Source organism: Conger conger, chromosome 10 (genome assembly GCF_963514075.1).
Source record: "Conger conger chromosome 10, fConCon1.1, whole genome shotgun sequence".
Classification (NCBI taxonomy): domain Eukaryota; kingdom Metazoa; phylum Chordata; class Actinopteri; order Anguilliformes; family Congridae; genus Conger; species Conger conger.
The window spans coordinates 3,456,793-3,479,465 of NC_083769.1; the positions used below are offsets into that span (position 1 = coordinate 3,456,793).

At 41.7% G+C, this 22,673-nt stretch overlaps 2 protein-coding genes across 2 annotated transcripts; both read right to left on the bottom strand.

The window, feature by feature from the left end:
* Positions 1-330: 330 nt before the first annotated feature.
* Positions 331-8,516, bottom strand: dedd (death effector domain containing). The gene is made up of 5 exons (XM_061258815.1): positions 7,926-8,516; positions 6,515-7,242; positions 3,098-3,202; positions 1,750-1,887; positions 331-1,516 (listed from the first exon to the last, which is right to left on the bottom strand). The coding sequence occupies exons 2-5, from the start codon at positions 7,092-7,094 to the stop codon at positions 1,116-1,118; spliced, it is 1,224 nt and encodes a 407-aa protein (XP_061114799.1). The 5' UTR covers positions 7,095-7,242; positions 7,926-8,516; the 3' UTR covers positions 331-1,115.
* A 6,456-nt stretch (positions 8,517-14,972) lies between these two features.
* Positions 14,973-18,893, bottom strand: si:ch211-229n2.7 (uncharacterized protein LOC100002243 homolog). Its single transcript, XM_061258684.1, has 4 exons — positions 18,803-18,893; positions 17,797-17,917; positions 16,288-16,586; positions 14,973-16,017 (listed from the first exon to the last, which is right to left on the bottom strand). Exons 1-4 carry the CDS (start codon positions 18,818-18,820, stop codon positions 15,937-15,939), a joined length of 519 nt encoding a protein of 172 aa, XP_061114668.1. The 5' UTR covers positions 18,821-18,893; the 3' UTR covers positions 14,973-15,936.
* Positions 18,894-22,673: the final 3,780 nt, after the last annotated feature.

Consider the following 22,673-nt stretch of genomic DNA (forward strand, 5'->3'; position numbering starts at 1 on the left):
TGCTGTCAATAATTCGGTTAACTTCATAGGGTAGCAGACCATTGATTTTCGGTTGAAAGATGGGTAGCTTCCAAGCTTGTGTGGTCAATAACTTGAGCTAGTAAACTGGCTGTAATTTTTCACATGTAAACTAGCTTGCTCGCTAACAAAGCAATAACCTGCAGTTATTTTGTGCTGCCAGTTTACACAAAAAGCAACATTTTAATATCCTATGCTTTTACCCCCATGTTGTTCCCAGTTTGGAGCACCCGACTGCATACGGCCACACTCGTACTGGGTTTGTGAGGCAGAATCTTCGTAGGAACCGGAAGACACCAGTCTCTCATTCCGTAGCTTGTAAGATTTTACTGTAGGTTTTTTTAAAAATGGACATATTTACAGTGTGCACCACTTGACTGTATCACAGACCACAAAGATGACCCTCAAGCAAATAAAATCTGAAGAGAAGAAACCGTTAAACATCTCCATAATGCTAAACAGCATTCAAAGGAAATTTACATAAAAATGCAATTTACAATCACAGTTTTTTTTCCCACAACAGTCTAGCCTCTCACCATTGTGTTGAATGTCAACCAATGAAAACAACGACTTTTCCACCCGCACATGATTTCTGTGGTTTGCGTTAGTGGGTTGGGAGTTGAAGAGAGCAGTCCTAGGTCACACAACTCTATGGCAATAACCTACAGCAATGCAGTGGTGTGAGTCACTTACTGTCACCAGCCCAAAAACATGACACACTTCCTCCCAGGAACTTCTAGCACACCACACCTCAGATGAAGAGTGAGGGCGTAGGAGCGATTCACCAAATCCCTTAATGAGCGGAGCTTACATGTGATGTCAATCATGAGTCTGCATGAACCAACCAAAATACTTTGCTCTCTGTAGCAAAAAAAAAAGACCATTAGTTGAAATCATTCACTGATAACACAAGATGGCTCTGCCCGTTTTGGGATTTGTGAAGCCTCACTCTACCGTTACTTTCCGGAAGCCTTCCTTTGTCCCTGTTCCTCGCCCCGATGCTTCCTTGGGGTTCAGAGCAATATGCCCCCCCCCACCCCTCGGAGGAAAGAACAGCACCGCAAAACACTCTGTGGCGCCCCCTTCTGTCTCGGGGGTTAGGACGTGCTCTCCCTGCTCCCGCCCGAGCCCCCCGCGGTCACCAGGTTGCGGAGCAGCTTGCGCCGGCCGGCCTGGTAGTCCTCCTCGTCCACGTTGACCAGGAGCTTGATGGCCTCGTGGCCCACGGCCTGCTTGAGCGAGTCGGTGATGAAGACGCCCTTCAGGGCCTCCAGCAGGGAGCCGTTGATGTAGTCGCGCCAGAAGGCGTCCAGGTAGGTGAGCTCGGAGAACTTGATGTCGCAGATGATGGAGCCCAGGTCGCGGGACTTCAGGATGGTGTTGGCCTGGTTGAAGCGCTCAAACTGCCTCTCCAGCGCCTCCTGCTTGTTGGAGAAGACGTTGCCCTGGAGCGCCGACTCGTGCTGGCAGTACTCCGCTCGCACCCGGAGCCGGATATCTGCGGGAACAAGGGAGGAAGAGAGGACAAGAGAGGGAGGGAAGGAGAGTACAGGGGGATGGGAAGGGAGTGGCAAGGCAAGTTTATTTGTATAGCACATTTCAAATCTGCCATAAAAAGCAGTTGGAAAGTTGTTACTATCCAAATATGTAATTTAACGCAATGACAAACGTTAGCGATACGTTAGCGATACGTTAGCTGTGGTTTCGCAAAGCTGAGTCAGGGGCCCTCACCGCAGGTCTGCTTCTCACGGCAGTCTGCGGCCGCGTGCACTCTCTTCCGCCGGCGGGCAGAGGGGGCCGGGCCGGGCTTGCTGTGCGAGGGACACACCTGAGCCCCGGACGGGGAGCAGTGGATCACAGGCTGGGGTCCTACAGAGGTCACAGACACACAATTGGGGCTGGATAGTACCGAATAAGTACCGCTCACTCCTCTGCACCTCCACACTCACTCACTCCTCTGCACCTCCACACTGCTCCTCTGCACCTCCACACTGCTCCTCTGCACCTCTACACTGCTCCTCTGCACCTCCACACTGCTCCTCTGCACCTCCACACTGCTCCTCTGCACCTCCACACTGCTCCTCTGCACATCCACACTCACTCACTCCTCTGTACCTCCACACTGCTCCTCTGCACCTCCACACTCACTCCTCTGCACCTCCCCACTGCTCCTCTGCACCTCCACACTCACTCACTCCTCTGTACCTCCACACTGCTCCTCTGCACCTCCACACTCACTCCTCTGTACCTCCACACTGCTCCTCTGCACCTCCACACTCACTCCTCTGCACCTCCACACTCACTCACTCCTCTGTACCTCCCCTCTGCTCCTCTGCACCTCCACACTGCTCCTCTGCACCTCCACACTCACTCCTCTGCACCTCCACTGCTCCTCTGCACCTCCACACTCACTCCTCTGCACCTCCACACTGCTCCTCTGCACCTCCACACTCACTCCTCTGCACCTCCACTCACTCACTCCTCTGTACCTCCACACTGCTCCTCTGCACCTCCACACTCACTCCTCTGCACCTCCACACTCACTCACTCCTCTGTACCTCCCCTCTGCTCCTCTGCACCTCCACACTGCTCCTCTGCACCTCCCCACTGCTCCTCTGCACCTCCCCACTCACTCCTATGCACCTCCCCACTGCTCCTCTGCACCTCCACACTGCTCCTCTGCACCTCCACTCACTCCTCTGCACCTCCACACTCACTCCTCTGCACCTCCACACTGCTCCTCTGCACCTCCACTGCTCCTCTGCACCGCCTCACTCACTCCTCTGCACCTCCACACTGCTCCTCTGCACCTCCACACTGCTCCTCTGCACCTCCCCACTGCTCCTCTGCACCTCCACACTCACTCCTATGCCCCTCCACACTCACTCACTCCTCTGCACCTCCACACTCACTCCTCTGCACCTCCACACTGCTCCTCTGCACCTCCACTGCTCCTCTGCACCTCCACACTCACTCCTCTGCACCTCCACACTCACTCCTATGCCCCTCCACACTCACTCCTCTGCACCTCCACACTCACTCCTCTGCACCTCCACACTCACTCTGCCTGGGCCCATACCTGCCCTCCTGTGGGGCGGGACCCCACTGCTCTCCCCCACCCCTCTGGGGGACACATAGCGTACTGACGTCTCCTCCAAGTACTTATCCACAGGGTCCGGACACACTGAGAGAAAGATGGAGATAGAGAAAGACAGAGAGCGAGAGAGAGAGATAGCGATAGAGACAGAGATCGAGATGGAGAAGGACAGCGAGAGAGAGAGAGAGAGAGACACAGAGATAAAGAGAGAGAGAGAGAGAATTATGACATGATATAAACAATTATACAACTGCAATGTTCACTACTGTGCTGGTGTTACAGGACATGTCTGCCCAAGGGGAAGGTATACAAGTATCTCAGCAACCAGAAACTGCTGATCTCCTGTGAATGCACGCACGTACAACAGTTTGCAGAGAATGGTGCAGAAAAACAAAAACATCCAGTGAGTAGCAGTTCTGCGGGCAAAAACAAGCTGTTAATGAGAGAGGTCAGTGGAGAATGGCCAGACTGTTCAAAGCTGACAGTAATGTGACAGTAACATAAATAAACACACATTACAACACTGGTATGCAGAAGAGCAGCTCTGAACACATAACACACCAAACCTCAATGGATAGGCTACAGCAGCAGAACACCAGTAAGTAAAAAACAGGTCTAATTAATGCCTAATAAAGTGCTCACTGGGTGTACCTCTAACACTCCTATAATCTAAAATTGAAGAGTCTGATTGCCATTACAATTATAGCCACTCTGAGCGATTCCACTTTTAAACAGGGTTTAATCTATTACATCCTTTATCAACTTAAACAAAAGTGGAATAGTCCACAGTGGCTATACTAGTAACTGCAATCAGACTATTCCCTTGTAGATAATAGGGGTGTTAAAGGTATGGAGAAAGTTACAGGTTTGGAAAGATTTTGTGCAAACAAATCCCACTGAGCACTAAAGCTCATTCTTTCTAGAAATGTTGATGAAGGATTAAACCCTGTTCAAAAAGTGGAATAGTCCACAGTGGCTATACTGGTAATGCCAAACGGACTCTTCCATTTTAGATTATAGGGGTATCACAGGTATGTAAAGCTGTATGAAGTTTGGATAGTTGGAAACCAATGGATTACCTCATTCTTTCTAGAAAAGTTGATTAAGGAAGTAACGTCTTCAACATAACTCAAGTAGTGAAATTTCTGACCCAGGTTTCCGGGCAGGTCTAAATGTGCCAAATATGACCAAATGGCCAGTACATGGGTCATATCTCAGCTAGTGTTATCAGTAACATGTTTATCTTTACACAATGAGAGAGTGTTCTCAGATGACTAATTTACAAATAGTTACACTAAAAATATGTTGGCCCCGCAATTGGTCCCTGGTGAAAAAGAGTGCATTTTTAGGGCCAAGTATCTCCAAAACAAAAGCAGATGCATGTTTTCTACACACACATTGTATGAATTCTACATAGAAAATTATCCTTAAGTACAAATTTGCAATGATTTATGGCTTTTCTTTACAAAGTTTTGGACCTCTAAATATCACATTTCGTGCAACAACACGATTTTCAGTGCAACACCAGGCTGATTTTAAATGCTCTACCAGGAGTATGTTTTCAAGAATTGTACATCTAATAATTGTCTACCAATATACAGAACAGAACAAGAGAAAAATCCAAGAGGTGCTGTGGTGCAACCTCCTTACCCGTAGATGCAAATTTGCACAGAAAAACTCATGGACCTGTAAAAATCACATTGTGCCCCACGATGCGTTGTTCATTGCCACAACTGGCGAAATTGAAATGGCTCTACTGTCAAAACAAAAGCTCAAATTTCAGGAGTTCTATATCACTATTTACCAACAAAAAAATAAAAAGAACAAAATCTGAGAGGCCCTGGAGGTGGCATGGAATGGCCCAAATGAAAACTGGGTTTTTGCAATCTGAATTATGAATGGTTTACACGCACATGGAATTAAACAAAATTACATTTACATTTTCCATTTGATTTGTGGAGCCGTGATATTGAAATATTGAATACATGCAATATAGTAAAAATATTGTTTCAGAACAATTGTTCCAACCTATTACAATCCAGGATTCGTTGGCACACGTCAGGAAAATTTTTCACACACAGCTAGCTAGCCAACTAAGTAGGGCTTGCATGCTGGTCAACAACCAGACTTCTAAGACTTATGCTACACACAATTTCATGCCCATACGATTGCCATCTTCTGGGAGTATCAGTAATACATTTGGAGTGTAAACCCAATCCCAAGGCCAATGCCAATGGCAATAAAACAATATTAGTCAATAGCCAATCTTCAATTTTGTTCTGTCAACCTTCAAGCAACTAATTTAAGCGAATACTTAAAATGGAATCCAAGCTGACTCATCACAATGTAAACATAGCCTGCTTTTCTTTTGCTTATTTTACAACCATCTCACTCAATCAATAATTAACATAAACAGTTGGACAGAAAATGACTAACAAAAACCCTCATAAAAATGACTCTTTTTTCATGCATATTATCTCAGCACCCACCAGGCTGAAGGCAAGGGCAAAATAAAATATTTAAAAAATTGTTAAAGCTGGGGATTTTTTTTTTTTTTTTTTTTGGGTGAAATTCTCTTCACATGCCAAGAGCTAACAATAAAACAACTGCACTGGGGAAAAAAAGAATATCTGTAACTGTCCCAGGACAGACTTTCAGGGACTTTTCATCGCTCCCAGTAGCTAACATCATCATCATCATCATCATCATCATCCAATGAGGGCAGCTCTCTTACTTGCCAATCAACATTGTGATGCCCACAGGGAGGCTGACTGGCCACAGCAACATGGAACCAGAGCGGGTGACAAAGAGGAGAGGGTGGGTGAGAAGACACCAGCATTATGGACGCGACACCATTGCTTCATAGATGTGACGCGTCTGAAATGCACATTGTTTGATGATCTACTTTTTTTTGTTTTCAAGATGGCTGCCCAATTAGCATGGATTCAATGGTAATGGGAATAATAAAGCAATTTTTAAGTATTTTCCTCTTGTTAGCCTACATTTTATCAGATTTCAAAATGTTCACATTCGACTGTTTGGGACATTTTGAAGACGTAATTGCAAAGGAGGTCAACGAAGACCTCTACAGTTGAAAACTGATCAAACACCCAAACGTCTGACAGATCAGAAGCACTCTTCAGGAGGCAGGCATGAAGGTGTCAGTGATGATGGTGCACAGAAGACTCAACTAAAAGAAGCGTGACAGTGCTCCTTTAATGTCTTCTTATTTTACGAAGCTTCCTTAACTGTCATGTCCGTACCATTCAAAAAGATACAGATGATTCAAATAAAAACGACCTATTTCCAACGCCTGTTTAACAGAAAGTGCATTCACCAAATGAATACGGGCAACAGACTGGAAGATCCCCGGAGCAGAAGCCCGGGTGGGGGGCTCACCGGTCTGCCTCTTGCGCAGCGTGACGTAGGGCAGCAGGTCGTGGCGCGTGATGATGCGCAGCAGCTGCAGCACGTGTCTGAAGTTGGTCTCGTCGCAGCGGCCCTGCCGCTCCAGCGCCAGCAGGAAGTCCCGGCCGCTCCTGATGCCCCCGCGCTCGTACTCGTCGATGACGTCCACGAACAGGAAGGACAGCACGCGCACGTCGCGGTGCGTCAGCTGGGCTCCCACGATGTCGAACATGCCGTGGAGGGAGTAAAGGCCGTAGGCGCCGTCCACGGCCTCCTCTGGCCAGGGCTCGAACCGGCCCGGCCGACACCGCCGCGACAACGCCAAGGCGGCGGCCGCCGAGGCCACGCCCCTGTTTGCAGTCGCTCCGCTAGAACCTCCGGGGGAGGACGATGAGGCCACGCCCCCCATGCTGACACCTTGGTTGGGGGCGGAGACAGCGGAGGTGCTGTGGGAGGAGTCCGATTGGCTGGGCTGTGGGGGAAGTCTGCCCTGACTGGCTGACGAGGTCCGGGGGATGAGCAGGGGAGGGTTGGTGTTGGCGTGGGGGAGAGGGTGTTGCTGTGAGGTCATCACTCTGCACCAGGGGGCGAGTGGAGAGTAACGGGGGGAGAACAGGGGGCCGCCACAGGGCCAGAGGAACCCGTCTGACTCACTGAAGATTCACAGTCATGTACTGCCACTGTCAGTCTTCTGCCTAACACTCACCTCCAAACTGCCACTGCAACACAGAAAAACACAAGGAATTTACAACAAATATCCTCCAACAAGAGAAGCCAGCACTAGTTATGCACATTAGTCTGCTGCATTATCCTAGCTATGTTATGTCAAATGCAAACAGCAGGCCTATTTACAATAGCAAAATGATATTTGTTAACACTTTTTCTGGGCAAAAAAATATCTGTAAGACATAACCATAAGTCTATCATAAAGTGATTCAAGACTAACTATTCAAAATCTTTTTTGTCAAATCAAAATAATTAGCCTCTGTTGAAAAAACATTACAAGAGGTAGGCTACAACAATGTTTATATTTCTCGTATATTGACATATAAGGTAGTCAGTTATTAACCTTATTAAATAGCTTTGCATTATTTCATTAACATTACTGAAAAAATAGTGACATTTGTAAAATGGGACAGACGGCTAGACAGCTTGATTATATCACAGCCCGAACGGACGTCTCCAGCCAAATGAACCGTGACAAGTATGGTTACTGTGAACTAGTGAGCTAGACAGTTAGCTAACGGAATCCAACTCACTAAATGAACAATAGATATTGCATAAATTATCTACAAGAGTACAAGGATATACAGACTATAGCCTAACATAATTCAAATGTGACAATGTAACTGTAAACGGAAGCAAAAATTGCATGTAGCTAGCTAGTTACGTTAATACTTACGTGTACATGTATCCAATCCTAAAATTGGGCTTGCTTCGTTTTGATTTTTTGGACGTGGGTAACGTTAGCTATTTTATATAGCTGATTTCAGGTAAACTTTCACGAACTATCGTGTTTTTTAGCTGTCCAGCTACGACCTGGGCGTTATTCCCCGACTGGATTCCAGTATCGCGATAACAAACTAGCTAACTTAGCTGGCTGGCTAACGTAGGTTGAAAACTGCAAGAAACTCTAGCAGAACCGTCCAAGGTAACGTTGCCTTGTTGAAATTCATGAGCTCCAAAGGTGTCTAACGTCTTCACCTTGACACTGTAATATAAAGTTACTTGCTCATAATGTATATTTTTATTTGGAAAAGGCTACCTAATCTAGCTAATGCTAGCTACGTAAACGGCACTTAGTAGTTAGCTGGTGTACTCTTGGAACTTGTGTATTGAACCTCTTGGAAGTCTTACAATCTCAATGCGTTTCCCATTTTTCGTTGCGTTTTCCGCATTATAAACCTTACATAAACATGTATGGCTGGGATTATGTCTATTTTCTCATATTCGAATCCCCTCTAGACGCGACCATTTTTGTTTTTCGGTTAAAATGAAGGAACATCCGGGATATGGTCATACGTGCATCATAAATTATCATCCGGGGAATGCTGGACATGTTTGGACCGTATCACTAACAGATAACTTTGCACATTTAATTTATTTGCATGTCATGACTGCATCATGGACAGACAAAAATAGTATGCGTTTTATGGCTCGTTACAGCACATTACGACTTTCTTTAAAGAAACATGCCCCGTTTTAAAAGTTATACGTTTAACCCTGTTATTGTTATAAACATCTCAGCATTTCTTTTGACATGTATCGCATTACTCCGTAAAGCTGCAATGTTTGGTAGTTACAGGGTCAGTGGCATACTTTCAAGCGCATGGTAGAAGGGTATCATGGTAAGTTAGGTTTGAAGCGGATAATTCACTCAATTCGTGTTAAAAAATATATGTTGTGGTTCCTAAGGATGTTTTCTAAAAATGTATGCATAAGACTAGTCAATTTAAAAAAGAAACACTCCATCGGACTTAAAAACGGTGTGTCAACTATAAATGAAAAGGTACCATTTATGTGTTAATATTTATTAGCAGTAGTAATTATATTTATAAGTAATAGTAATATTTTCTGCTATAGGGGCCAGTCTGTGTCAACTCTAATGAACTGCAGCACGGAATCTCTTCAATTTCTTTTGTGTGGTGGTAGGCAATGAGGAGGAATAGAAATCCTGAGCTTTGTTTTTGTGCTAGAGCCCTCGAAAATCCATCACTTAAATGCCTATAATTCTACAAGGAAACTGCCAAATAATTTGATTTTTGGTATCTTGGGAACATGTAGTGTAGGAAAAATTCACAGAACAAGATGCTTATGATAATCAATCACAAGTCAAAATCAGACTCAACTCTAATGAGCCAGCTGGTTCCTCCAAACTCTTAATGCTTCATGCCAAAAGTGTACCAATATGTATGCGGCCTGTAATCGATATATCACATGTATGCTGACTATCACTTATGAAATCAATATGCAATCCAATGAACCTATAACATTAATTACAGCTGAGTTTATGGAAACGCAAGAAACCACAGTGTCAACTGTAGAAACAAGAGCAGAAGAATGCATCAAGCTAAAAAAAACCACACTTACTCACTGAGAGGAGAACATTAATCAAATGTTTAGTATGCCTGTATAATTTCAATGACTCACTGATATTTTCAAACTGACTAACTGCTGATAAATTTGTGCTATAAGTACACAGTGACCCATGTGTAAACTGAATTGAATATGTGTAACCTGAGTTGAATAAAATGACTTGTATGCCTGCAGAGGAAAGTTGGAAAGTACAGAATAGTACCAGGTCTTGCATAACTCCTCTTGTATGCCTGTGTAATGTAATAAAAGCATTTCTTTTTAAGAGGAAATTTGGGTGATTTGCACAATGGTGTTGGCACCCAAGGGTGTTATGTCAAACACAGTGTATAAAATGGATGTAAAACTGACAATCGAGGTTCAGATCTGCAGAACTGGTCCGGCTTTGTGCACTTGTGCGAATAAAGTCTGATTTTTCTGAAGAGCTTGCTGCCATGGTGTCTTTTCCCTCGTGAAGTTGTTCTTTACGAATTGGAAATTGGACTTTGAATTCTGTTGATTCCTAGACACGACAGTGTGCTTTATTTAACCAGGTGAGTCCCATTGAGATTGTTATCTCTTTTACAAGGGAGCCCTGGCCAAGGAGGAGCAAGCAGAGATGACAACATAATGTTCAATACAATATAAAAGCACGACATAATCACAGGTTAATACAATTTCAAATACGTTCTCCCATGAAAATTTCAAATGCATCAGGGGATGACCACTACCAGAGGCATCTACCTCGATTTATTTTTCATTTATTTATTTATATTTTCTGAATTATCGTGCCTGTTTGCTCCACACGCTTGGGGTGGAGTAAAACTTGTTAATCCACATACCAGGTGTTACTCCTCCCCAAGATCCAGTCCGCAGCCTTTTTCAAATGTGATTAGAATAAAACTGACCTTAATTATTTGGAAATGCATTCACACAGTTAATGTGGGATTTTTCAGATGTGGGAAGTTTTCAGATGTCAGTTTTTTAGTAGGCTAGGGTCCGAATAGACTTCAGAGAGTGCTCTTGGCTGTTCCTATTGTGTGAGGAAATGAAAGCAAACAGTTGTGAAGCTTGTTTTGTTATTTTATTATTCCATTAATTCATATTTATTAGAATATTTGGCGCATGGCCACATTACCAGTTTGTCTGAGTTTTGTGGCACCTCTGTGCTCTGTGCAAGGATGGGGAAAACGTAGGCTATTCCTTCCAGACATCTCTCCTATAATTTGGTCTATGCGTTCCTCCAGCGTACAAAACTGGGCCAAACTGTGACCTTCCCATGTGGCTGATGTGCTACATTTGTTTTCTTTTTTGCCTCCCATTTAATGTCAAACCATTTTATTTAGTTCATGGAACTTGAGAAAGAGTTTACAACAGCTAGGCTCTATCTTACCAGTCTTCCCCAGCTCTATCAATCAACTGCTTACACTACAAAAGAAAATGTTTTTAGCTTGTACCTTCCATTAACAGAACTTCAATCTCTTTTTTCTTTAGCCTGTTTTCAGCTATAACTAGCCAAAATTCCAAGCACCTTATATGGTATTACATTGGCAATTTATGCTAATTAGTAATTCCTTGAATGTGCATTTTATGGAGAATTACTTGGTATTTATCAATGTGTGGATACGAAAATAGGTGTATCCGCCAAAATGTGTTAGTTTGATTACAGTTGCACATAAATTTGCACAGGGATTTACGATAAATAAATGATAAATGAAGCCCAATGTGTGTGAAGTTGTTTGATATATAATACACAGTTCTATGCTGTTTTAGCTGTTTTACCAGACATGATGCCAGTTGCCTCCTTTATGCTCTTCCCATGCTCTACGGATGGAAGTGGAGGAAACATTCACATAACAAGATGCTTTTCCTCCCTTTTTATGATAATCACATCAAAACCAGACTCAACCCTAAAGAGCAAGCTGGTTCCTCCAAACTCTTAACACTATGCGGCCTATAATCAATATATCACATGTATGCTGCCTATTACTCATGTAATCAATACGTAATACAATGAACCTATATCATTAATTACAGCTAAACTTATGGAAACGCAAGAAACCACAGTGTTAACTGTAGAAAAAGGCCAAAGAATGCATCAGGCTGAAAAACCAAACTTACTCAGAAGAGAACATTAATCAAATATTTAGTATTGTAGGAAAAATTCACCTACAAGTCAAAATCAGACTCAATTCTAATGAGCAAGCTGGTTCCTCCAAACTCTTAATGCTTCATGCCAAAAGTGTACCAATATGTATGCGGCCTGTAATCAATATGTCACATGTATACTGCCATCACTCTTGAAATCAATATATAATCAAAGTCAATGAAGTTATAAACATTAATTACAGCTGAGCTTATGGAAACGCAAGAAACCACAGTGTCGACTAGAAACAAGAGCAAAAGAACGCATCAGGCTAAAGAACCACACTTACTCACTTAGAACAGAATATTAATCAAATGTTTGGTATACCTGTATATTTTCAGTGATTCCCTGCTGATAAATTTGTGTACACAGTGACCCATGTGTAACCTGAGTTGAGTAAAATTGGAAAGTACAGAAAAGACACTTGGAAAGTATGGGATAACACCATGTCTTGCTTAATTCCGCTTTCATGATCAGTGATTTCCACAATGGTGTTGGCACCTGAGAATGCTAAATCATAGTGGCGCAACGGAGATCAGCTGGTGTTTTTAGGAATGTTTTAGGAGGAGTTATGTTGAGCAAAATGTATAAAATGAGTGTAAAACTGACAATCGAGGTTCGACTCTGCAGAGTTGATCCGGCTTTGTGCACTTGTGCGAAAAAAGTCTGACTTTTCTGAAGAGCTTGCTGCTGTGGTGTCTTTTCCCTCGTGGAGTTGTTTTCTACAAATTGGAGATCAGACTTTGAATTCTGTCGTTTCCTAGACAGAACATTTTGGGGGCTCGTCTGGGATACGAAAAAGGGATTGCTGAAGCTCCTGGCGTCTGGTGACAGGGGCGGAGGGTACTCGCCCCTTAAAAGCTGCAGCTTATCAAAAGGTGAGAGTATTTAACTACTCGTGTTTCGGATTGGGGCGGTGTCCCCTCTGACCTCCTCTCCCTGACGCCGGAAACGAAATCCTCTCGTATAACTAACCCACCGAAAATTGAGGGGAAGAGGGCGGCGAGCTCTCCAGAAAACGTGTGCAACGAACCGTGAGTGAATTCAGTGCGGTGTGATGTCATAAATTGTGTTGAAAAGTGTTTGTTGAAGCAGAACCAATATTGAAAAATTAAGTCTGAAGGTACACTGTTACTGTTGACTGAGGGTATATTGTTGCTGCTGATGGTTCAAGCTGTTGATGTTGAGGTGCCAGAGACTTGGGAGGAGAGAAACCTAAGAAGGGCCGTCTGCAAGAGCTCTGGTAAAAGCGTGTTGGGTAAAACACTATCCTCTGAGGTGTGATTTGAAAGAAAAATGGTAAAGAAATACTGTTAAGCTGTGCTGATGCTTAGATGCTTGTGCTTGAGCGGATATAACGTTGTATTGGGGCAACGGAGGTAAAACTCGCAAAAATCGTGTTTTATGTAACTAAATTAAGTTAAGAAACGCAAAGTGTGTATAAAGTATAAATGGGAGAAAATACAGGCCCCGGCGGAAAATAAAGGTTAAATATATAATAATATAGATAATAATATAGAAGTATTTCCTAAATGTAAACAGGAGATAGAAACTGTCTCAGAGAAATAGGAGTAATAGCAAATTATAGACCAGGAGATAAAACAGAACTAAGAAAGCAAAAACGGGAACAGGAAAAAGGGCAGGTTGAAATAAGCGGGTGGGTAGAACACGGGGAGAATGAATGAAGAACAGGTGGGGGCAGAAAAAGAGCGTCTCAAGGGAAAAAAGAAGGAGGTGGAACAGAGGGTAAAAGAGCTAAGAAAAGAATACAGAGAGGTGGTAGGGTTGGAAAAATTGATAAAGGAAAATTGGGAACAGTATGATGACTACCATAGTAGGTTAGAAAAAAGGTCAATGAAATAAAAGGCACCGAGGGAAAAAAGAGAGCATTTAAAATGTGGCAACAGTTTGGGTGGGGTCAAAGAAAGAAGGGGAAACGTAAAAAACACGAAACTACGGGACAGGGAAACACTGGATGGGAGAGACTCCCATATAACACGTGGGAACCGTTGGAGGGGGCAGAGCCAAAAAGTACCATGGAAACAAAGTCCCGGAATGAGTATAAATCAAGTTCAGTAAAAGCATTAAAAATTCAGTTTCTGAAGCAAAGCCCAAAAATTCACAGGAACTGTGGAATGTAGTTTGTTCATCCTGGGCTGAAATACCGGTTTCTAGGTGCCAGAAGTTGGTTGACTTGATGCAACGCAGATGCGCAGCAAAAACAATGGTTATGCAACTAAATATTAGTTTAAAGTGAAGTAAAATCTTGAAAAAATATTTTCAGTTTATACAGTTTGAAAAAAAAAGGTTGACACTGCCATTTCTTTGAACAGATTAATATTCCTAATATTCTTTGCTTCCTGTAAAATAATAAGACTTGATTAAATTTGCTAATGCTTTGATTTGGAATTGAATGTGTAATGTTTCCACGAGATTTGAAATATTGAACTAAAAGCTATGAAAAAGTATTTGCACTTTATTCACTTTTTTGAATGCACTGCTATTTATTTGAACACAACTGTACTTCCATTTACTTGAATACACTCTGTTCCAATACTTCTGCTCACCTAAAAATGGGGTTGTCTGATACCAAAGCTACTATATTCTAAGCAGTTAAACACATAAATACAAGGAAATAAAATCTGACATTCTGAATCTGAATTCTGTATTCTCATGTTCATCTTTTTTTATCTCCCCCCACATGTATTCAGTGTATTGCATGAACTAAGGAATTGGCCTTGCTGTTCCAATACTTTTGGAGGGGACTGTATTTCCTTTTCCTCATCACTTGGTTTCTGTTTCTTACCGCTCTTCCTCGGCAGTTGTGCTTTCTCTTCCATTTCTGTCCTCTGCATCCTTCAACTTAAAATACTTTTTTATAAACTTTTTCTTGACTGAATTAGTTTAGCTGGCTAACCTGCTACATCTTGTTTTAGATCTTTGTACTGTTTTAATAAGCTACTGTCACTTTGTGAACATGATCAGCAACGTAAATTATATTAATGAAATTTTATAATTTCACCGATCTTTGTCCTACACATAGACTGTAGATAACAGAAAATAGGCTGACTAATATAGCTGTCCAAGCAAATCATTCTGTATTGCATTTGCTGAGCTATGTCAATTTATTTGCACTTGTTGGTAGATGTGTAGGGCTAAGGATTTGCCACCTTCAATAAAAATGGATAAAAAAAGGCTGCTGTCAGGGTTCGGGACAGAGGAACCAGGGGATAACATAATCGGGCAGGCTTTAATGACAAAAGGGCAGATCCAAAACGTAGTCAAAAACAGGCAATGGTCAAAGCAGACGGTTACATGAAGGGCAGGCAGAGTTAAGTCAGGAAACAGGAAGTCCAAACAAGCGAAAGTACAAGAAAAAAAAACAAAAACAGAGTCCAAAAACCAGACAGAGATCAGAACCAGACAATCCAAAAGCAGGGCAGACAGATAATAACAGGGTACAGGGAAGCTAGAACTGGGGTAGAGAACAGAATAACAGAAAGACGAACTAGCAACGAGAAACTGAAAAGGACAGGTTTAAATACACAACTAACAAGCAGACAATGAGAAACAGGTGAACTGAATGACAAGAGACAGGAAGGAAGTACATATAAGGAGTGGGGAGGCGGAGACACGAAATGAAGCACAGGTGGAACAGATGAATGAGGGAATGAAACGGAAAAGAGACGACGGTAAGCACAGGCAAAAACGCTGGGGATTTAGACATGAATCAGTTAACAGAAAAACACAGACCTGACAGCTGCATATAATAAACAACATGGATAATGATCTATATTTTGTGTTCAAACATATGGGAAAACTATATACTTTTATTGCAATACATTTACTGTCATGTTTCAATGGTTTTTATTTAGTTATCTAATTTTTTCTGAAAACCACAGGTACCAAAATTATTGTCACCCCAACAATTATAGGAAATACAGAAATGACATAAAATCATTCTGAAAGATTCTGCATGGAGGAATGGTCAAAAATCCATCCAAATGTGTTAACGTCTAACCTACTACAAATTATAGGAAAAGACTCATGGCTGCCATCTTTGCCGGGGTGCTTGCACAAATAAACACACAAAATCACAACTGTATTGTTAATAATAAAATGGGGTGAATATACATTTTTACAACAAAAAAGCATTATAATATAAAAATAATACTTCCAAACTTGTCTGCCATTTTCAGGAATTATATTCGGTCACAATTTTTTGGAACACCTCCGTTGCCGACTTACACTCCACGTTCTTAGTTTTTCCTGGAATCTGAATACAAAACACATAAAAAGTGCAGTAAAGACTTTACAAAAAGTTCCTCTCTGTCTCCATAGTGTAGATCAATGAAAAATAAGTTCATAAAAGTACACTTTTTAAAGCTAAAAAAGCTTTTTAAAGTTACACTCCTAACTGTACTAATACAACACTAGAGTCAGGATCTTTATGAGTAGAATCAGGCGTGTTACTGCTTGGCTGGATCAAAACCCTGCACCATCACAGGCCCTTTCTGTACAAGTCTGATTTAAAGCATAACCTCACCTGGTTGCACACGGCTTCGCCAAATCGCACGAAGGTGGCAAAGTGCTCACAGTTCAGGCTGAAGAGCTCGTACGCAAGCTCCTTTCCCAGCAGCGCGTCCCGACGGAGCCGTATCTCGTCCTCGGCGGACGGCTTCCGCGCGTGACGGTTGTTGGTGATCATAATGTGAGACCCGTTGGGCACGGTGACGTCCTCCAGCCGCTGCCGTCTAATGCACGTGTCACCGATCAGGAGGTCACCGCACAAGGGGAACACGGTCTGAAGGGAGTTGCGGAACATTTTCTTCAGATGCCCCTCGTCTGTAAGCAGCACACTTCAGGACATTAGAGGTCAGATCAGGCCAGCTGCAACGATGAAACCTCAAACCTTTAAAATGTGACCTTTATTTAACCAGGAAAAACCTATTGATATGTGAATGTCTTTTACAAGGATGACTTGGCCAAGAGGACAGTAGTTAAATTTGAAATATACGAAAACATATGATCAATTAACCAATCCAGCCTATCAGAAGCATTCACACTTCTCCTGTGCAGCATTCTGAAGTAATGTTTAACATTTACTGAGGGGTCCTAATATATCTAAATGTAGCAAGCTTGCAAAATATGGTGTGTATCTGGTGCCCAATATAATAAAAGGCAGTCTTGCCTAATTCAATAACAGCCCTAGGAACTCTAAAGTAAGCACCTAGTACACCTCAAATAACTGTTAGTGGTAAAGAAGAGAAGGCTTAAAAGGTAAAGGGGGGCGTTTACCCAATAGGCTTTTGTAAACACATAACAGAGCAGCTGTCTACGCACTATGCACAAATTTACAGTTTTGATAGCCTTCTTGTTATTGGAGGAGAAGATCATTTTCATGTATTGTCTGTTTTCAATTTCAAAAATGTTAAATAAGGGTTGAGAGTTGAAATGTGAAAGAGTTGAGATGTGAAATTTAGCTAAGATAATGAGTAGGTTTATAACATAATATTCTTTGATTTTATTTCCTTTACTTTTATTGAAACCAAACAAAACTAGGCATAGTGTGAAATCAGAGTCAGTATTGTCAATAATAGAGAAGAGAAGGCTTAAAAGGTAAAGGGGGGCGTTTACCCAATAGGCTTTTGTAAACACATAACAGAGCAGCTGTCTACGCACTGAGCGATATCTACGCACTGAGCGATGTCTACACACTGAGAGATGTCTACACACTGAGAGATGTCTACACACTGAGAGATGTCTACGCACTGAGCGATGTCTACACACTGAGAGATGTCCAGCCCACTAATTCATGTAGGGTGATGATGGGTGAGTGACAAGATGCATGATAGACTGAATCCAGCGTCTGTAGCTTCTAGCCTCAAATGTAAAACAAGTCATAAATCAGGCATGAATTTTGTTTTGTGTCCATTCAGTGTACTGTACCTCACTAAAACTAGTGAACTTAACAGCCATAGGTAGACCAATCTGCAAACAGCGGGCAACCCTAAATAGTGCCAGACTCTGTTGGTGCTACACTGGAAATACTTACCAGCAACACCAAAATGGACCACGTGTCCGTCACCATCGTACACGCCCCAATGCGAATATCCAATAGGATAAGAGAATTCGACCAAATCTCCAAACTGGGCGACGGACGCAAGGTCTTCAGCCTGCCAAATTATAAGACACTGTTGTTTACCCTGTAGCTCAGGGGTGCACAACTCTGGATCTGGAGTGTCTGCCAGTTGTTTTTTGTTCCAGCCAATTACTTGAATAAACTAATTTATTCTTTCTGCTCTAGAAATGATGCAGGTTCACTCTTGTTCTTGAGCACAGTAACATCTTTAGGATACACTCACAGTCTGCAGGTGTAGCTGGTGCATGTACAAATGTCTGATCAACACATTATTTAGCTAATTAAATAAACAATAGCAGAAGTTGGCACGGATCGGCCCTGGCTGTGCACCCCTGCTGTAGCTACTCCTCCCAAACCCATCACATACTTCCAGACAGGTTTCGGATCAGGTTTGGTAGGGTAGCAAGTTCCTGCTCTGCGCCCCAGCTAAGAGAAACAATTAGTGTATCTTTGTGTAATATTATCTTTAAATAATAACAACGAAAACAACAATAATGTTATCACAATCGTCGTGAAATGAATTCATTGCTGTCTATAAACTGTGTTTACGGTTTTTCGGTAAATACGATAGCTTCTGTGATTACTGATTGTAAACGAAGATAGCCTACTATTTTCGACAGATAGATTTAAAAAAACCAATGTGACAATATGAAATTCAGCATATCTTGCTACATAAATTGTATTTTCTCATACTCAATCACATTAAGTTAGTTAATGTAGCCTATATTCGCACTTGAAATAAATAGCCCTTTACACAATGGGACCATACAATAGCTTATAGCCTACCTATACTGTAAATATTTGACAATAATATCACAATAGCAATGCATAGCAATGTCCACTTTTGCAAACACGTTTAGTAAGTTACCTCATATAAAGACAATGACAAAAATCAAATATTATAATATGGAGTAATTACCTGTTGTTTGTAGTCCATGTCTTACGTATCCTGAGAGAAAAAGACAAAAAAAAAGTGGGTTAATCGCGTTGCAAAATTCCCTGGTGTCGTCAGTGGGCGGACTCAAAAAGTTTCTATACATTTTTCGTCACGGATTTACACATCGAAATCTCCAAAGGTATTTTTGCATGTGATAACAAATGCTCACACATCCTAAGAAATATTAACACCTTCAAAGATAACTTTAAATCATTTAGCTTAAGATGCAATGTCCGGATTGCAAGAACCCACCACCCAATATGTGTCTCCTCGCCGTACAAAGATTTCTTAATAACAATTGTTATTAATTGGCTAATATTGCACGTTTGAATTTTGATGTAGGGCATCTTGTATCTTGTCGAATGCGAGGACATAAATGCATTATAAATTTTAATTTGCATTATATCCTAATTATTGGATGTTTTAGACACGGTGGCTGTTTGACTCTTCATCCCACTCAAGCGTGGCTGTACTTCTCTTAAGGGAAACGCCAGTGCAATTTTAGTGCCCTCTGCCGTTAATTCCATCTTACTGCAGATAGACACCTCCAACTCCATTGAGAACACGTCCTTCGCATCAGATTGGCTGGAATCTTTTTTTATTATTTAAAAAATGTTTATTTCGAATACAGAGCATATACAAGTGACATTCATCAATCATTTTCTATTACATTGAACAGCAAAGGTAAGAAAAATAAAGTGCCAGGGGACAGAATATACATTTTAAGCCAGAATGAATGAACAAATTGTTCATACAAAGGTGCACAAATTTACAGTTTTGATAGCCTTCTTGTTATTGGAGGAGAAGATCATTTTCATTTATTGTCTGTTTTCAATTTCAAAAATGTTAAATAAGGGTTGAGAGTTGAAATGTGAAAGAGTTGAGATGTGAAATTTAGCTAAGATAATGAGTAGGTTCATAACATAATATTCTTTGATTTTATTTCCTTTACTTTTATTGAAACCAAACAAAACTAGGCATAGTGTGAAATCAGAGTCAATATTGTCAATAATAAATCTACTTAAGTCCTTCCATAGTCTTTTGGTATGAGTACAATGCCAAAACAAATGAGGAAGGGTTTTCTGGGAGCACTTCACAAAATGAACAATATATTGATATCCTTTTTCAACTTTACAAGATAATGATTTGCTGGGTAATATCTGTGTATATCCAGTTAAGGTCATTAATAAAGCTGTTCCAGTATGTAACAACATAGGGAATGGAAATAACATGATTGTGAAATAAACTGCATATACCTTTGTTGTTGTTTTTAGTAGATAAGAAGCATATCTGACCCACAGGAGTATTGACTGGATTCGGAACCGGTAATACAGGCCCTAGTTCCGTCACATATTTTAGTCGCGTTTTGACCCCAGAAGGGATTGCATCCATGACGACAGCGTATTCTTTTGGGGTTACGGGTATACCAAATTTAGTAAGGAATTCTGAGTAGCAAATGTCACTCATTATTAAATAACTGACTCACCAAGTAAATATGCGTGAACTATTTCTTATAAAATAAGGATTTGTTTTTATATAATATATTTCTGTTATTCCAGATTAAATATTTGTGAGGCGCGAGAAATTGTGCTTATAGATGAGGGATCGCGGTGGCGCAACAGGCTAAAGGCCCGGACACACCAAACCGACGGTCGGCCGTCGGCGGCGCCCTGTCAGCCAAGTCTTTCTGGTGTGTCCCGCACGCCGACACTCTGTCGGCGTGTTTTGGAGGGCTCCCGGAGCCCCCGGAGCCGTCAATGAGAGAGAGCTCTCTGATTGGCTGTCCAGCTAGCGAATCAGTGCACGAGAAGAGAAACGGAAGCGACGAAAGCAAGACATTCCAAAGTTACTATCACTACCAGACATAATTTTCGATTAGTATTACTAAATAGCGAGAGAACTAGGAAATTGCTGCAAACTGTTTGTTGTGAGCGAGACAACGGCTGCTTCTAGGTCCAACGCAATGCAAACGCATTCCCCAGTCTTCCAGTTTCCATTTTTTGAAAGACAAATACAGACTACCGCCACCTGCTGGTGTGGAGAGTTATTACCTCTCATGCAGGCGCAGAACGTACGTGCAACTCGGCCGTCGGCGGACCGTCGTTGCGGTGTGTTCGGCACAGCCAACATTATCGACGCGAGGCGATCTTTGTCGGCGCTCCGCGGCTGACCGTCGGTTTGGTGTGTCCAGGCCTTAAGACGCAGCAGACTCGCGATTGCAGCTTGCGATTCTCGGTCCTGCCAAGTTTGGCTGGCTCACGTGGAGCAGCAATAATTGGCTCGCTGCTCCAGAGGGATTGACTTGGCAGGGTTAGTAGATCGCCGCACAAAACAAGCACCTCGAGCGCCTCGGAATCACGGTTACGACTTGGGAGGCGAGACGGCTTGAAGAAGGCGTGTCGCTCTCCAGTCGGCCGCAGAGGGACGGGGTGTTGGCGGTGTATCTAATACTAGCTCTAATTGAATCAGACGGGGTCCAATTGGCTACCAAAAAGGGGAAAAAATCGGATAAAAAAATTATAATAAAATAAAATTTAAAAAAAGGGTGGTAAAGTCACGGAAATTAAAACCTCCTGATTCATGTCTGTTCATAATAACTGATTTTTTAACATGTGTTCTATTTTTCCATATGAAATTAAAAAGCATGTTATCAATTATTTTGCAAGTCTTCTTATTAACATACAATGAGATACCTGCATAGGTTAGGCGAGAAATACCTTCTGCCTTTGTTAACAAAGTACACCCTTTCAGAGATAAGTCCCTTTGCAACCAATGATTACGTTTTTTCTTGGTTCTATCTATAATTGGATTCAAATTTAGGGTACACCTAGAATCTTTGTTCTTGATAATTTTAATCTCTAAATATGTAACTGTTTCTTTTATTGGTATATTGCAAAGGTGGGGAATTTCACAGTTTTTAAAGGAGAGTAGCTCACATTTAGCTAGGTTTAAATAGAGCCCAGAAGCTTTAGAGAATGTCTGTATAGCATTTATCACAATGGGAACCTAAGTGGGATCTTTTAAGAAAAGAGTTGTGTCATCCGCTAATTATTCATGGTTTTACACACTAACCAATAATCTAAACGAGACTGTTTAGTGGATGTTGTATTAGTCCAAGTATGAGCATTCACCCCCAGGACATTTTTTTTCTCCAAATGTCAATTAGATTACATTTTTCAGTGAACATCTTCAAGTTCTCAGCTATTGTAGAATGTTTACGCGGTGGCCAGCAGTCAATAGAACTGTCTAATATCATATTAAAATCCCCCCTTATTACAATAAATGAATTTGGGAATTTGTTTAGCCAAAGTTGAATTAGATTTTCTAGTATTTCGAGTAAATCATCATTTTGAGTCTTGGAATGGTACCCATATATATTAACTGTAATAACTATGAATTGATCAATTTTAAGGATTTGACAAATATAGTGAGCAGAGTCACAATCTGAGTGCAAAAAGTTCCCAGATAATTAATTTTTCAGGTTAGCTACACCTGCAGAGCGTTCAGAGCCAGGTGCCCCATTGTGCCCTCCAAACATTGACATCCTTGACAACGGAGTGAGTCTCTTGCAAAAAACAAAAATCAGTTTTATGCTGTTTAGCTAATCAAAATAAGGCTTTGCGCTTAAATATTTTTCTTAGCCCCCTGGCATTAAGGGTAATTATGGACAAAGAAATTGTACTAAGGATAGAGAAGAAGAAAAAATTGAACTGGTAAAGGATTGATTTGGCACTAGCTTGTAAGAAAGTAAACCACTAACGAAACCAAGAGTGTCACTATATTGAGTTTCAATTCAGGTGAAAATATAATATCTAGAAGCTAACTTGCAATTATAGATAGATAGATATAATAA

Bases quoted from the DNA above. Each gene is read 5' to 3' on its own strand.
- dedd (XM_061258815.1), bottom strand. From the start codon at position 7,094: ATGACCTCACAGCAACACCCTCTCCCCCACGCCAACACCAACCCTCCC. The intron at 1,888-3,097 runs GTATGGGCCCAG...TGACCTCTGTAG, and splicing joins CCCGCCCCACAGGAGGGCAG to GACCCCAGCCTGTGATCCAC. The intron at 1,517-1,749 runs GTGAGGGCCCCT...TTGTTCCCGCAG, and splicing joins CCGTGAGAAGCAGACCTGCG to ATATCCGGCTCCGGGTGCGA.
- si:ch211-229n2.7 (XM_061258684.1), bottom strand. The intron at 16,587-17,796 runs GTAAGTATTTCC...TGCTGCTTACAG, and splicing joins GGTCCATTTTGGTGTTGCTG to ACGAGGGGCATCTGAAGAAA. The intron at 16,018-16,287 runs GTGAGGTTATGC...TTTTGTATTCAG, and splicing joins GCGAAGCCGTGTGCAACCAG to ATTCCAGGAAAAACTAAGAA.